General features: G+C 42.2%; 1 protein-coding gene across 1 annotated transcript in view; it reads right to left on the bottom strand.

Annotated features, from left to right (window-relative positions):
* CCDC148 (coiled-coil domain containing 148) overlaps window positions 1–15,366 on the bottom strand; it is a 35,362-nt gene continuing 19,996 nt past the window's right edge. The window contains exons 10-14 of the mRNA XM_065750868.1: window positions 8,857–8,997; window positions 5,635–5,753; window positions 2,196–2,313; window positions 1,230–1,370; window positions 1–287 (exon numbers count right to left, since the gene is read on the bottom strand). Of these exons, the coding sequence (XP_065606940.1) occupies window positions 141–287; window positions 1,230–1,370; window positions 2,196–2,313; window positions 5,635–5,753; window positions 8,857–8,997 (666 nt within the window). The 3' untranslated portion in view covers window positions 1–140. The remainder of the gene's footprint in view (window positions 288–1,229; window positions 1,371–2,195; window positions 2,314–5,634; window positions 5,754–8,856; window positions 8,998–15,366) is intronic.

The following is a 15,366-nucleotide window of genomic DNA, read 5'->3' on the forward strand; positions in this document are numbered from 1 at the left end:
TGTCCAGGAAAGGCACATCCTTTTCCTAACTGACTGCACACAGTAACCCCATGACAGCCGATGGGAAGTTAACTGAAAGTTCCAGAGTTACGGCCCCAACCTTACCCTGAATCTTCCCTGTTCCTAGTGCACAAAGTGCTCTACATTTTAAAAGCTGTAGATTCCATATCTTTTCTTGGAAACTTCAATGGAGGAATTTTTGGTAAAACCTCTTTTGCATAAAGTGTTTTATGAAGTCCAGCATCTCGAAGAGCCAACTCGACACGAAGCCTGGGGTCAGAAATGATCTGTTAAAATAAACACAGCAATGATGAAACAAAGCTTTCCTCACTTAGAGGCTATTTGTGAATGTACAGATAGATATATACATTGTATGTTAGATATGTTAGATACATCAGAAGGGTTCAAAAGGTGATTAAAAATGTTATGGTCATAGCCAAACAAAAACCCTTGCATCCGAAATCACTCCCTTTCCAGAATTTGGAAATGATACTGAAAGGAAAATGCTATTATGTTGTTCCATGACATAAAACTTTCTTTTAGCACTGAATAAGGTGAAATGTAATGATGTCTATTACCATGCTTGTCCAGCACTTCTCTTTCTAAGACATTTTAAAGCTTCTCAGTTCCAAATGCATACACTGAACAGATGGGGAGTAGTAAAGGGAACAAAAAATCCCTCCCTGTGTCGCTTAACTTCACTTGAAATAGAGCTAGCACTGTCCTCCACAGAGCGGGCGGCCTGAAAAGCACTTCACTGCTTACACCTGACTGGTTTCTCTCTTAGCCCTCACATACAACACCCCATCTGATTTTCAGTTCAGAACAGTGAGCAGATAGTCAAGATTCTGATTTTCAGTTTATGAAGAGATGTGTAATAAGATTCCAAAATGAACAGAAGTTATCCGTGGCATTGCTCCACCACGCAGGGAGGAGGACCTCCATGCTGAGGCACTCCAGATACATAGCACAAAGCAGAAGGAGCAGGTGAGGGTGCTTTTAGGAGTGAGCATGTAAGGGCACGAGCGGGGTGAGTTTGAAATGGAGGAGTAGCAAAGCACTGAGCAAGCAGCCAGCACCCAGCGGCCACCCAGTCCTGCACTGACCCCACCGGTGGGAGATGTGGCTCAGATGTCCTGCCATTAACATTACTATTTCAACTACACAATCATTGCTCCCATAGCATGGTTGCAGGCAATAAAGCACACAGCACAGTGACAGACCATTACCTGCTCTTCACTGTACGTGTGCAACTGAAACAGCGGCTTTTGAAGAACAAACTCTCCTGTGGTGCCAGCGCCCATCCGAGCTTTAGACGCTGCGGTATCCGCCACCACTCTCGCTGGGTCTGGTTTTGCTTCAACGGAAACCTGAAGTACATGATATGAAAACAACAGTTTCAGTGTGTGTAGGCCTGTGGTGGTATCAGTAATGCATGCCCCCATGATCACCGACGTGGTTTAGAACTTAAACCAACCTGCCCCCATATATAAGTGCTGTAAAGCCAAGAAGTTGAGCCCAGAGGCTGTTCATTTCCCAGGGGCACAGGGCTGGGTCCTGCAGCCAGCACGTAGCCCTGGGCTCCTCTGAGCCTGGAGAACTGCATGGGCAGGCTGCACGCACAGTAACCTGCACACAGTGAATTCCAATGCCAGAACTTACAAACTGAAAGAGACGTGAAAATTGGATGGCATTTCTGTGAAGGGAGCTCATGTTGCTACCTCACAAACACTGGGGGGAAATAAGCTCATGTTGAGCTTCAGGCGATCAGAGGACAGCCCTTCCTGAGGAGATGCACTGCTGCTCTGTGCCATAAAGACAGTGTGTGGCCCTGGGTGCAAAGGAGACCTCAGAGGTGGTACGACAGAAGCGCCAGCATTCACAGCTCCAGCACAGATCAACACGAGCTCTGACACCATCAGCCCATAACCAGCGGGAGCCAGCAGGCTCCCAGCTCAGCCACGTCCATGTTTCTGGGCATCAGTGCACTTTAACATCTTCATATTCCTGCTGTCAGTTACAAAGCACCTAAGATTTATAGCATGACAGAATTAGCATTCATGTCTGACCTAAAGTGCATTTTAGCTTCTTTGTTTATTTGCTTGTGGCGTAACACCGTTCTTCTTCCACGTAATATGTTGGTATGTGTTTCAGTCTTTACTACACATGGAAATACACCTGAGAAACAGAAGCACCTTTTGTCGAAGTGCTTGCAGGCATTTCTCTTTTGCTTCTGCTGCACATGCTTCTTGAAGGGCCTGCTCCTTTTTCTCCAGGAACCGCTTTTCCAGCAGGGCTTGTCTGAACTTCACCCTGTAAAGCAGCAAGCATGCAAACAGGAAAATTGGTCAAGTTTCACTTTGAGGTTGTTACTTCCCAACTGGAAACCAGCCCAATGCTCGCCATCAAAATTCCTGAGAAACACAAAGAATGCTGTTCCCTTTATACATGTGTAAGGTGGTTAACCTTTCAGATTCGTTTCTACAGCCCTAGCTCTTCTCTAGCAAGCTTTCAGCTTTAGAGCACCATTACTCACTTTTTTCCATTTTCTTTGCCAAGAAGAAATGTTCTCTGACATCTGTGCATGGCAGCACAACTGTTCCCTACAACCCTTTCCATTTAAAGAAACAGATCACTTTCAATCTTGTTACTGGAAGAAGTGAGAAAACTTGTGAATTACAAACCTCCTCTAAAGGAAAAAATGGAGATAAGCACAAATAATCCCAAAACTTCACCTACTGCACTACTTTCACCAGTCAGCTTTTTGCTATAGGTTTTCATAGCCTCTGCAATACCTCTGCCCCCATAGCTCCCACTGCTTCTCAGCCCCCTGCCACAGGCTGCTTCTTGGAGAGCAGGAGGATGTTCTTTGGTGCATCACTGCCAGCCCTTCCACTCCCTGCTGCCATGGTCTGCCTTCAGAGAGCCAGAGAAGGACAGCTTCAACTACAGCAGAGCTGCTGTTACTGCCCTCAACATTTCATTAGCTCCAAGGAGAACATGTGCAATGAGCTGCGCATACTGGAACTGAATGTGCAGTTGTGTTGGTGGCTATGAAGGAGCACTGCAGCCACAGGCCAACAACTCTCGGGACCAGTAAGGTGGTCCCAGGAGAGCAGCACAAAGCCCAGTGATGCCCTGAGAGGCTTTCTGCATCAGTGTAGCTGCTGCCTGCAATGGCAGTCCTTACAGGTCATTTTTTTCTCCTGGGAGAAAGATTATTCAGTTTTTCCTATGAAGAATATTTAAATAAAAGCATGTTGGTTTTTTTTTTCTTTTTCCTAGAAAAAGACATAATTATACTGTATTGAAAATCTTTCACTCTGCTTGAGCCAACTGCTATGAGATGAGTTCTAAAATACAAAATTAACAGCCTGGGAACTTCTAAAACTGAGGGTGCTCGTTCGGGTCTGAGCTCACATACTTTGGCTCTGCTGTAGGAATTCTCACACACATTGGAGTGTAAATCAAATGGAAATGTTTTACCCAGTGTGAATGCGTGTCAGTGACTGCAAATGAATGCCAAAGCAACTGACAGGCAGAGCAGGGCAGCAAAGGGACCCAGTATGTTGCTGCTCTATAAAATTAAGTAAAATTAATCGTATAGAAAACTAAAAATTAAAATATCTTAATATGCGATTTTTATTCTAAGTACCACTGTAAGGAACGGTTTTAATAAATTACCAGCTGAAAAAAAAAATATATATATATTTAATCGTTATTTTATAACCCCAATTGCTTAATTAAAAAAAAAAACAACCTAGAAAGAACTCAGGATAAGGGCAGAACATTTTTTGGTATCTGATGGAAACATTCCGTGTTTGTTCAGGGTGTATCTCGTACTTGGGATCGTCAGCTAGCTCGTGCACACCAGAAACATATCAGAACATATCAGATCAGAACTGCTGTGCTACTCTCAAACATCTTTTACAATCAGCTCTGCAAAGACTTAAAAACGTGGTGTGCTCTGGAACAGGCTAAGCATGCATGCAGTTATTTTCTATAGGACTGCAGTTCTTCACTGTGAGATCATGATGCCCGCCCTCAGTACAACACATGCCTGGTGCTGTGCTAGTAGCACTACAGCTCCTAGGAACAAAACACCTCTCTGCCCTTCCCTGATTAATATTTGTGAAGGCTTTGAAGATGTAAAGCACAAAGAATTATTCAATCTTCACAGAGAGAAAGCGTTTTTCTTTATACCATTTTATTTTGTATGGTATGCCAATTCAGGACAACAAAATGCTAGGCACTTGCTGACGTTTGATTCATAATAGCCTGGAGGTGTGATTGTTTCCTTCCTGCATTCCTCAATGAACAGTGCTATTTCCTTATATTTTATCCTGCAGGGTTTATTACCATAAGAAAAGCATATTCCCCAAGTGCATGGCACGCTGCAGTACACAGGTCTGAAGAAATGTCATTTTCTCCTATTCAGTTCTGCTGATAACTCAGTAATTCAAGCCTGTGTGTATTTCCTCTGCTAGCAGCTAAAACCACTGCAAGGTATGTTTAAGGAAAGGTATAGGTGTGCTTGCAGCATAAGGACAGCTACAGAAACTCAGCTGGGGCTGAGAAAGTCAGCAAGGCATTGTAACAAAGTAAGATGGAAGCAGTGCTTTGCAATGAGTGACCACGACAAATTTCAGTCTATTCATGCCAACTGAACTTTATCCCTATTTTAATTCCATTTCCAGTCTGTTCAGTTTGGTGAGCCTCTTCATGTAAAAAAGGGAAACTTTTGATTTGAGAGCAGTTGTAACCAGATGGCTTTCTGGTGGTCCTTCCTTCAGCAGGTCATCACAGACCACATTCTCCACATGAGAATTCATGCAGAGAAGACTTGGCACAGGTTGGGACACAAACAGGTTTGTCCCATTCATCAAACAAGAGAACAGCACTACAACAAACGCACTGCAACTCACACTGTTTGTATCTTAATTTCACCCTTCGAAGCATCCTGGTTCTGACACATACAAAAACCTTCAAGATCTTCTCACTGGCATTGGTTGGAATCCCAAATGAAGTTTGATTGACAGGATGAAACCAAACCGTTTCATGTAAATACTTTATCCAGTGCAGTATAATATCATTTACTGCATCACTAACTGAGAGGTCTTAATGCAAACAAGTGCAACAACTTTTACTAGAACTAGGCCTGAATACTCAACACAGAGCAATAATTGGATTGTCTCCAAATTTAGGGGCATAGTTAAGGTTCTGTGGAGGAACGATAAAAGCATCCTTAAGGCTGCAGATGCTGGATGTGTTCCCCTCAGTGCCTTCAAACAACAAACCTGATTACAAGTTGATATGGAAAATAGTGTAGAAGGATTAGCTACCCAAACACAAACAGCATGAAGGGAGCTGGTCTGAATGTGTGTGTTCTTCTTTGTTTGCAACTGTTCCTTTCTTACATGGCTCTAAAGCTGAGACTTGACTTGAATTAATTTAAGCAAAGAAATAAATCACTTTCAGGATACAGCCATGGTTCAACCTTCACAGATCAAGTAGGGAAAATACCAAAAAGGAAGAAAAAAACCACTTAATTTGTTTTAAAAGGTAGGGAGAACAAAACAAATTATACTGTAAAAAGCTCCTATTGATAATATATTTACATTTAATTTATTTTACCGTTCTCTGTCTTTAATTGCTTGTTTAGCCATTAATTTTCTTATTTCCTCCATTTGTTGTAGCTCTTTTTTTTCCTGTTCTTGACACTTAAGCTGTTTCTCAGCCCAGTATTTTTTAACCTAGAAATTGAACAAACACAGTAAACAAACTAACAACCATTCATAAACCTGATTTTCAAGAAGAGTTTAGACATCTGTAGATGGGAACCTGTGCACAAACCCGAGTTCAGCAGCTGAAAAATGTACTGTGTGTGCTGTGTCCTTTGATTATGTTCATAATATAAAGCAGTTAAACCTACATAAGGGGACTGGATACAGTCACAAGTGTTAATACTTGCAGTTTCTCTTTGTTGACCACTCATTCACTCCTCCATTTCTACTGTTTCTTCCCAGTCTACTTGCAGGTACCAGAAGAAGAAGAGAAGTTGGGACACAGAGATAATGACATACCCTGATGTACTTCAGATCAGCAACAAACAAAACAAATAGCCAGAGCACAGCACGGTGCCTCACCCTGCCCCAGTGCTGACTGAGAAAGCCCTGAACCCGGTGGATTTCCTGGCAATCACTGCATCAAACAAAAAGAAAAAAGCTACAAAATTAAATATATATATATATATTGCTTCCATCAAAATAAAAACCATATTTACCTTTACAGTCAAGACTGGCTTTTTGGAAAGAATGTATGTGGAGTGTATGAGTTTAGTGAGGAAACTGGAATTGCATACAATGCCATCACCTATAAGTCACTGACCTAAACAGTATTATGTTTCTAAAATTCAAAATGCCTCTGAGATCTAGAGAATAGTCATTAAAAAAAATATGTAAGAATATTAGAAATGTTAGCATTCAAAGAAAACGTTAATTACAAGCTTAATTAAAATTATACCTTAACAATCTGTTGATTTTACGGTTAGATTGATGAAGTTCATTCAGTAAGACTACAGAATTCCAAGAGATTTTCCCACCTCCATATCCTCTGTATCCATAATATAAATAATTACTTATAATGAAATTCACTTAAGAGACCCTCACACTTAAGGAGAAGAACTGCTAAAATGGCAATAAAAACAATGTCTATGTCACTGACTCTACACTGCATTTAGGCCTCCCATGGAGTAGCACTCAAAATATCTTCCTCTTATGCAATGTACCTTGTGAGGAAAAATCTCAGAGCTGAGCCTGGCTGGAGCAGGAGGTTGAACTAAAGAGCTCCTGAGGTCCCTTCTAATTCCATTTTTTTCCTTAGAAAAAGTGAGAGCATTCTGTGTATTTTGAAGAGAAACATCTCATTAAAGTGACTTTTGGACAATTAGTTGCAATTTTTATAACCATATGATCTGGGTAGCTTGGCTGGAGGACTGTACTCTGCCAAGAATGTATTTCTTATCTTGAAGAGAAATTGCAGGAAAGGAAGAAGATCAGGTGGCCGATGTAAGCAGGAACTTTTTCAACTAGACAAGATTCTGGATACATACAAAATGTGAAGTGGTGACCAAGAACAGTGAACTCACAAATCAAATAACATTGATTAGAAATCAGGCAGCTTATCAAATATTGGCTCTGGAGAATTACAACAATGAGCAGACAACAGTCTACCAAGCAAGACAGACAAGGCTTCAGCTCCTTCTCTTCAGGTGCTTCTTTGCAGAATTGTCACCACAACCAGTCTCAACAGTTATGCACAGCTCCCACCAGGAGCTTTCAGCAAGGGCTGCTGCCTTCGGCCTGTTAGTCACCGCACAAAGATGTGTCTCCTCAAAAAAACCACAGAAAAAAATTCGAGCGCTATAAAAATAGATAGGGAAATTCCAAGTAGTGCAGGATTTTATTTCCAGCTAAGGCAGTTGTTCCCACCAGCCTGCAAGTCATTTATTCTGGTCTGTTATCATTTCCTTTCTGCTCTTGGTAAGTGCTGTAAAGTAAATTGCTTTAGTAATAACTTAAGCAAATTGCTGCAAAAATAGATAGCTTCAGTTTTGTTTTGTTTTGTTTTTTTTCTGCAAGGACTATCTCTGCAAGAGACACATCTACTGAAATGAGTTTTCATCAGTTTCTAGGGAGTCTAACTGCCCATGTTTTGCTCCCTTCAGTAAACATTTGCCCCCACTAAGGCTTGTTACACAGAAACTAGGCAGGTAAATATAGACAAGAAGGCAAAGCCTACACAGAGAACATGGTAACTTATACAACGATTTCATTTTTCTTCCTATTTGCCTGAGCTTTCTGCAGTGAGACATACACTGACCCCACTAAAGCCTTCAATGTGCACCTTGAAAGCACTCTGCTTGGAACAGTTCAGCCTTTTCTTAACTGCCATGTTATAAAGGTGCAGCTCTTAGTGGCTCCTCACGCAAAAATGTCGGCATGAGAAGTCCCATTACATTAAAGGAGTTCATTTACACATCAGCATCTGGAAGACCAGCCAATAGCAACCTATAATATTCTCCTACTTATTTGTTCCAGAAATTATTTTGTAGTCTTAGCAAATATTCCACAGGTAAACTGGACACTAAGCAAGCTAGATTTCAATGCAAAAATAATCAGAAAAAAGGCACTATTTTAATACTAAAATCTCTTGAATTGTTATCATATCCCTAAAATAAAAAGGTCAACACAAATACATATGTGACAATTTTATAAACACGTCATATTCACAGTGGTGGATTTCTATTAAGCTGAAGTTCAGACTTATGCACCAAATTTCCCAAGAGGTCACCACATAAGTGCTTAGGATAATGTCATGTAGACTTGGGATATCCTGAGCTGGTTAACAGCATCACTGTGCTTCAGGTTCACTTTTAAGGTCCTTGTGCTGCAAAGTGCAGGGCGCTATCTTGCAGACAACACAGTGCAAAGCCCATTTGCTGCATTGCAGCATACTTAACTGCAGCACTGGAAGCTTTCATAGTCTTCGCCACGCTGCTGAGAAGCACAGATCTGTAAGAGCCCCAGATCCTCTGGTGCCTCTGCACTGAGGTTCGGTGACATCCAGACAGTTACAAACACTGTCTTTGTCAGTCCGTTTTTTTAGGAACAAAGTAACACAGATGCACAAGTAGAGGCAGGTTGAAGGCTAAAATGGATGGGACCAAGACTCAGGCTGTTAATCTCTACACTAACACTGAATATGTCACAAGAACATGGAGCAGTGAGATCAGTTAAAGATTTTAACCGCAGTTGAACATCAATGAATGCAAAAATATTTAGAAGTTTCTCATACTTTCTCTTTCTCCTGAGCTCTGCGAATCATCTCCTGCTCTTTCTGCAGCCTTTCTTTCTCATCTTCCTTTTCTTTTCTTCTTGCAGCTACAGCAGCTTCTAGCTCAGCCGCCTCCTCCTGTTGTGCTCTCCACTGTAGGATCTGAGAGAGAGGGTTGAAAAGACAGTTCAAACAGCTGTGCAGTGGAATCAGTGCAATCTTGTGATCCCGTAAAGCTGAGACTGGTAAGGAAACCTGTATGATTCACTTTTCAACTAAAATTTGTAAGCCGTCAGCAACACGTAATCATTCAGTGAGCACTGTTTTTCTGCCTATTAATACCTATTTCACAACTGGCTTGAGTACTATGCAATAAAAACACACACACAAAGTAAAATTGCCAAAAAGAATCGCAGTAACATCAGGATTTAAATCCCCTTTCAGCACTTGGACTTTCAGGAATTATTTCTGATATTAATAATTTCTGAACGACCCCATCTCTTCCTTTCTAAAAGGAGCTCTGTACCAAAGCACTGTGGCACTAAGGGCAGTCTGTGACCTGTGTCAGTGACATCTGAGTGGGGAAACCCCATCAGCTCCCGACAGACTCTGCCAGAGCAGAGGAGTGGGAACGGAGAGCTGTTATTGAGCTGTTATTTCTCAGAAGCAAATCACGGCTGATTACATTGCGGCCATTCTCCAAAGCATGGACACAGTCAGGATTAAGCTGCTGCAGCCTGAGAAATGACAAATGATCGTGTGAGCCTCTGTAATTAACTATCGCCATCCCAACTCCACTGAAGTGCCCTACTTGCTCCTTGCAGTACTTGACCATGAGTCAAGAAGAGAAAAGTGAAAACAATCACAGAAACAGCAAAAGAGAAGAGACAGAAATGAGGATTCATTAATGTTGTGGATGTAAAGAGGCTGTGCTAAGAGAACCGGGGAGTGAGCTAACTAACCAGCCTTGGGACCAGAAGAGCAAATGCACCAAGATCCTCCTGCAAGCACAGCAGCACCTTGGTGCCAGGACAGGGGCTGAGGGGCACGATGCCTCTGTGCCCCCCAGCTCCCAGGAGCCACGTGCCGTGCCCACTGGTGGGTCGCCAGCTGCCGTGGGCTGCAGCAGTGTGTCTGGGTGGGATGGATCCTGCTCAGCAGAGCACTGCCATGGCTCTGTGCTGGCTGAACAAAGCATGTCCTGTGCTGCTGCCAGCAGGCAGTGACTGCTTCCCGTGCTCTCCAGCGCATTGTTCCCAGCGTGGAGCCCTGATTTCCCTCATGCTGTCACGAGCAGCTCTATGCTCACCTGTTTCGCGTGGGTTTCAATGGGTTTAATGCTGTCTCCTTGTTGCTGGCTTGCCAGCTCTTTTGGCAGTGGATTTCTGACGTGTTAACAGACCTCTAAGCTCCTCAAAAGAATGACCATTTCTCATCTGTTTTTCTATGCTACTGAGGGTACTTAGTATACTGATAGTAAAACATTTCATTTGCATTTTGCCATCTTTAATGCATTTCACCAGCTGCATGTGTGGACCATTAACTCTCTCCCATGGTTGTGAAAGGCTTTTGCTTGGAAACTCAAGGCCCTGGCAGTCTGAGTCCCTCCGTGAGCAATCTCTGAGGGACAGACACCACACTTGCCCCTCTTCATGGCGATAACAGTTCTACTTTCATCTCTGCAGCATCCCAATTGGTTCAGGGCACCTTCAAGCCAACTTTCCTTTGTGCTGTTATTCTCCCAGTGTACATACCACTTTTTCCAGCTTCAGTTCCATTCACAAAGTTAAGAATTACAGTGTAGGTGAGTGAGTCTTACACTTTTAAATGGAAACAGGGCTAAGCTGTGCCAGCAAGCATCAGTGGGATGAACATAAAATGTAGTGGGACTGTTAGCGAGAAAGGAACAGAAACGTGTGCACATGGAAACTGTGCCTGGGAAGGGATGCTTGGAAATATGCAAATGGATCAACTGGGATACATACACAGAGGAAAACTGTGCTTTGCTAAGAATGTGTTTGAGAGTACGTGGCAACATCACGGAGGTCAGCACAGAAACAGATCTTTCTTATTCAGGCTATTCTTAAAAAGGATTTGGAGCTGGAATTCAAAATTGTATACTATGGAAAGAAAATGTAAAATATTTCTGTTGTAGTCTTTAGCACAGATGCTGCTCTTTATAGATGAACTTTCTCCTCAGAGTTTTGAAAACGTTCCCTTGGTGGAATCTCATATGTTGGCTATATGAGTAAAAACAAGCAAATGAATACAAGTGAAAGACATTTACAAGCAGTTCTTCAACAGTGGTAAACTTACCCTTTCACTCCCAGAAAGAAAAAAGCCAAACAGAAAATCCCAAAATCCCATCCTTGTAGCCCACCAGAGCTGAGAACATGAATGTGGAAGAACACACAATCGTTTCCACTTCATGTTCAAAACAGACTGAAACGAGCACATATTCACGAAGCTTTCAAATCTAACAACAAAACAAAACAGAGGAACGAAACCTTCTAGAAGTAAATGCAGACTGTAGCTAAAATAAACTGCTGGGAAGCTGACAGGAAATTTGAACTTCCATAATTACAACACTTCTTGAAGTGCTCCGAACTAAAATGAGCCAATAGGGTTAAAATATGTATCCAAAAATTGCTTTTTTAAGCTTGTATTTTCCTCTTCAAGCTCCTGAGAATAAGTGGCAGAGTAAGTACCACTGCAGCTTCTGCTGCCTTTAAGCCTGAGAACCCTCTCGACGCCTTACTGATCATCTCCAGATATTAATTACCTGCTTACCAGGATCTCTTTCCTTTGTGTTATTTCAGCCATTAGTTAGCATGGTGAACCCATTAAAAAGGGCTTACTAAAAGCTTGGTTAACTGAAACCTTAGGGGAACTTCTAATTGTAAATACATACTGAGATAGAACTGTCTCAGCAGAGAGCCTGTCAGCAAGACAGCTGCTTAAAGGAAAAACTGTGGCAATACATCAGCAGGCTGCATCTGATACCACAGATACTGCAACTAGTCTGAAAGCATCTCAAGCTTCCTTCTTTGTTCATTTTGGTTAGCAATTGTGTTCATGGCACATATGTTACACACCAGCCTCACAACAAGCCATAGTCTCTCCCTAGTTACATGCACATACCTCTTCATGCCCTTCGATTCATGGCAGAGATCACTATTAGGTTGTGGTCTAGATTTTCAACAGGTTTCATGCAAATAAGTGAGCATAACAATCTGCTTTCCATTTTAACCTGATCTAGTTAGTATTTCCAGGTGTGTGAGTGTGTTGCAGAACAAGAAAGTAGGTAGTAAGAGTGACAGAAGGAAGGACAGTTTCATTATATTACACTTCCCCACAGTTCCCGTTTATTCTTCCTGGGAGGCAGCATATGAAATTAGGTTACACCATCCCAGCCCACTCCCACGTTCTTCCAATCAGTGCCTTTCATTAAGGCAAACGAGTCACATTCTTCAAAAAGTGATTCGTTATGGCAACAAAATAGGAAAAACTGGCAAGAGCAAAAAATGACTGCAAAATATCTGTGAGCTGTGCTTCTGGAGGTTGGCACTATGTCATGCCTGCCCTGAAAGAACTGCTGAAGTCATTTAGGATAAAATGTTCTGAACTAAACTAAGCTAAATTAAAATGATCTATCATGTAAGAGATCGCAAAAATGGGGCACTGAACAACTGAGTCTAGCATCAAAATGATTCCATTTTAAAACTGCATTTAAGCATTAAAACCACCTTTCTGCTAGAGAAGAGTTCTGGTCTCAGTCTTACTCCACGCTGTGGTCAGACTGCTGCAAAGGGGAACTTCTCAGGAAGCACCACCCAAGGAAGAAGGCATGGGCCAGATTTCAAACCAGATTCCTGTTAAAGTTGTCAGCTTGAACAATGAAGAGCTAACTCATGACAGAAAAGGATCTGGTGCATTGCCTCTTGCAGAAATCAAACCTTCATCTGTATTTGATGCAGCCAGCTGCATCCCATGCTGCACCAGTGGGTCAGGGAGGTGGCTGTCCCTCTCTGCTGTGCTCTGCTGAGACCTCCCCTCAGTGCTGTGGGTCCCCTGGCACGAGGACACAGACCTGCTGGAGGGGGTCCAGATGAGACCCTGAGGATGCCCAGGGGGCTGAGGCACCTCTGCGTGGGGACAGGTTGAGGGAACTGGGGTTGTTTGGCCGGCAGAAGAGAAGGCTCCAGGGAGACCTGGAGTAGAGTAAGTGACAGGACAAGAGGTAATGGCTTTAAACTAAAAAAGGGTAGATTCAGGTTAGATACTAGGAAGACGTGCCTTATTCAAAGGGTGGTGAGGCCCTGGCACTGCACAGAGCTGTGGGTGCCGTATCCCTGGAGGTGTCCCATGCCGTGGACGGGCCCTGGGCATCCTGAGCTGGGGGAGGTGTCTTGCCCATGGTGGGGGCATTGGAACTGGACGGGACTTAAGGTCCCTTCCAAACCATTGTACAGTTCTGTGCTTCACTTTGCAAACTACACTTTACTATGTATTTGTACAGCACATAACTCTGTGGGAACCCAATCCTATCTGAGAGCCTCTGGGTCTGGCTGTAAATCAACAACAACAAAGGGCAGGCAGTGACATGGAGTCTCTGTGGCATATATTTTAATATTTTGCTGTTTAAAAGTGACTGTGGGACACTCAGTTTCAAGGCTTAAGAAAAAACACTGTATTCGTTGGGATTTTCCTCCAGAGGAGGATACAACTTCAGATACAGATCTGAAGAAGAAAAACTACCCTTAACAGCATTTCTGATGATTCACTAAGGTGGTAATCTGGGACCACAGAATGTACAAAAGAATTAATGTGCACTTGATTGCTTTCTTTCCTTCTTGCAAGTGCGAAAACTTAACAGGAGATTGTACTGTGTCAACAGAAAATGCTTTGGCTAAATATTAAAAAAAACCCTGGTGGTTAAACTAATATTAAAAATGACACTGAAAATTGGATCCCCTATTGTCTATTCCACAAAGAAACCTGTGCCTTAGCAGTACGAGTACTGCCAACGTTAACTTTTGAAAGTTTTTAATTATAAGCAGCAGTTCAAGTATGTTCCACAGTTCAGGCACTATCAGAGGAGCTCCTGCCAGGTGAATCATTACAGTGCTGTGCTGAACACAGTGCACACGTATCTATTTTCAGTTCATTATTTCATCGTTCTGTACTACAATAATGTAGAGTACACTGCAAACTACTTAAAGTCTGTATAGTAATAACGTGTTTACCATTCACTTAATATTACAGATATCTCTTTTTAATGACAACAACATTTCTGGGGATGTTTTCATTACATTAACTGAGCTAATGTTACACCATATACAGTCTTTCCTATTAAGAAACACAGGCAGATAATGAAGTTGCTAGGGTGATAACAACAAACTTGGCTCCAAGATCTTCAAGCAGCTGAACTACTTAGCTCAGCAGATGGGAACAGAGGACAGCCACCAGCACTCGGGGGGCTCAGGTAGAGCAGCTCCCACATGATATAAAACCAGCCTTTGTAAACTGGGCCAAAAATACACTGCAAATCAAAAAGTTAGAGGAAGTCTGGGAGGAGAAGTGTCACAGAATGACTACGCACAGCTCCAGGTCAGTACTCCGGCAGGCTACATTATGCTGCACAGGTAGAGCAAGCAGCTAGAAGTCCAATTCCAAGCAAGGATTTCCAGTAATCGTCACAGGTGTGATGAGGTCAGTACTTACAGTCACAACAAAAAGGGGAAAAATAAAACCTTTCCATAGCCATACCCTGAGTTCATTTTTTCAGCCTTACAAAATCACTCAAACTAGCCACACGTTTTCAGAATTTCCTAGAGCTGTGTCAGTCTCTGGAACATTGCAATGGTCCTCTCCTTCCTTTACTTATAGTTTGCAGTATTCTCTCTTCTCCAAACTGTTCTAAACTTACTCTGAGAATCCCAGGAAAACTCTTAGGTGGACTTGTCAAGGAAGTAACTTCACAAATGAAGGTGATACACATGTAAAAGCACCGCAAAATTTAAACCATGTCAACCATGACATTTTTCTTTCATGTTTTTCAGAAAAGAACTGCAGCACCAGAACAAGGCAGTGACCTAAGGAATTCTGCTGACAGAGAAAAGGCCATTTTAGAGCTATCCATGGTGTTCTGAAGAAGAGAATTAAGCAAAACAGATGTAAAGAGTGATTAAGAGAAATGAGGAGATGGGCTGAAGGAATGGTAGGACTGCAACATCAGCTTTACAGTAAAGATACTGTTCTCAGTTCAACTCCTGCCAGGCATACTGCCCTATCAAAAATATAATATTTTATAGTATATATTTTTTAATTTCTCTATACAAAAGAAGGACATTATTATTATTATTTTTAATCTGCTATAGAAGCAGACAGAGTGAAGTCAAACTGGGATTATGAGAAGATTAACATGGAAAACTTATACAAAGTTGACATTATTAGCAGCTGCATAATCTCTTCACTTGCAATACAGCTTATTCAGTAACACTTCAGATAAAAGTAGTGCATGTTGACCTA

This window comes from Cyrtonyx montezumae, unplaced genomic scaffold, assembly GCF_038088225.1.
Source record: "Cyrtonyx montezumae isolate F1298 unplaced genomic scaffold, pur_monq_1.0 scaffold_7, whole genome shotgun sequence".
Taxonomy (NCBI): Eukaryota; Metazoa; Chordata; class Aves; order Galliformes; family Odontophoridae; genus Cyrtonyx; species Cyrtonyx montezumae.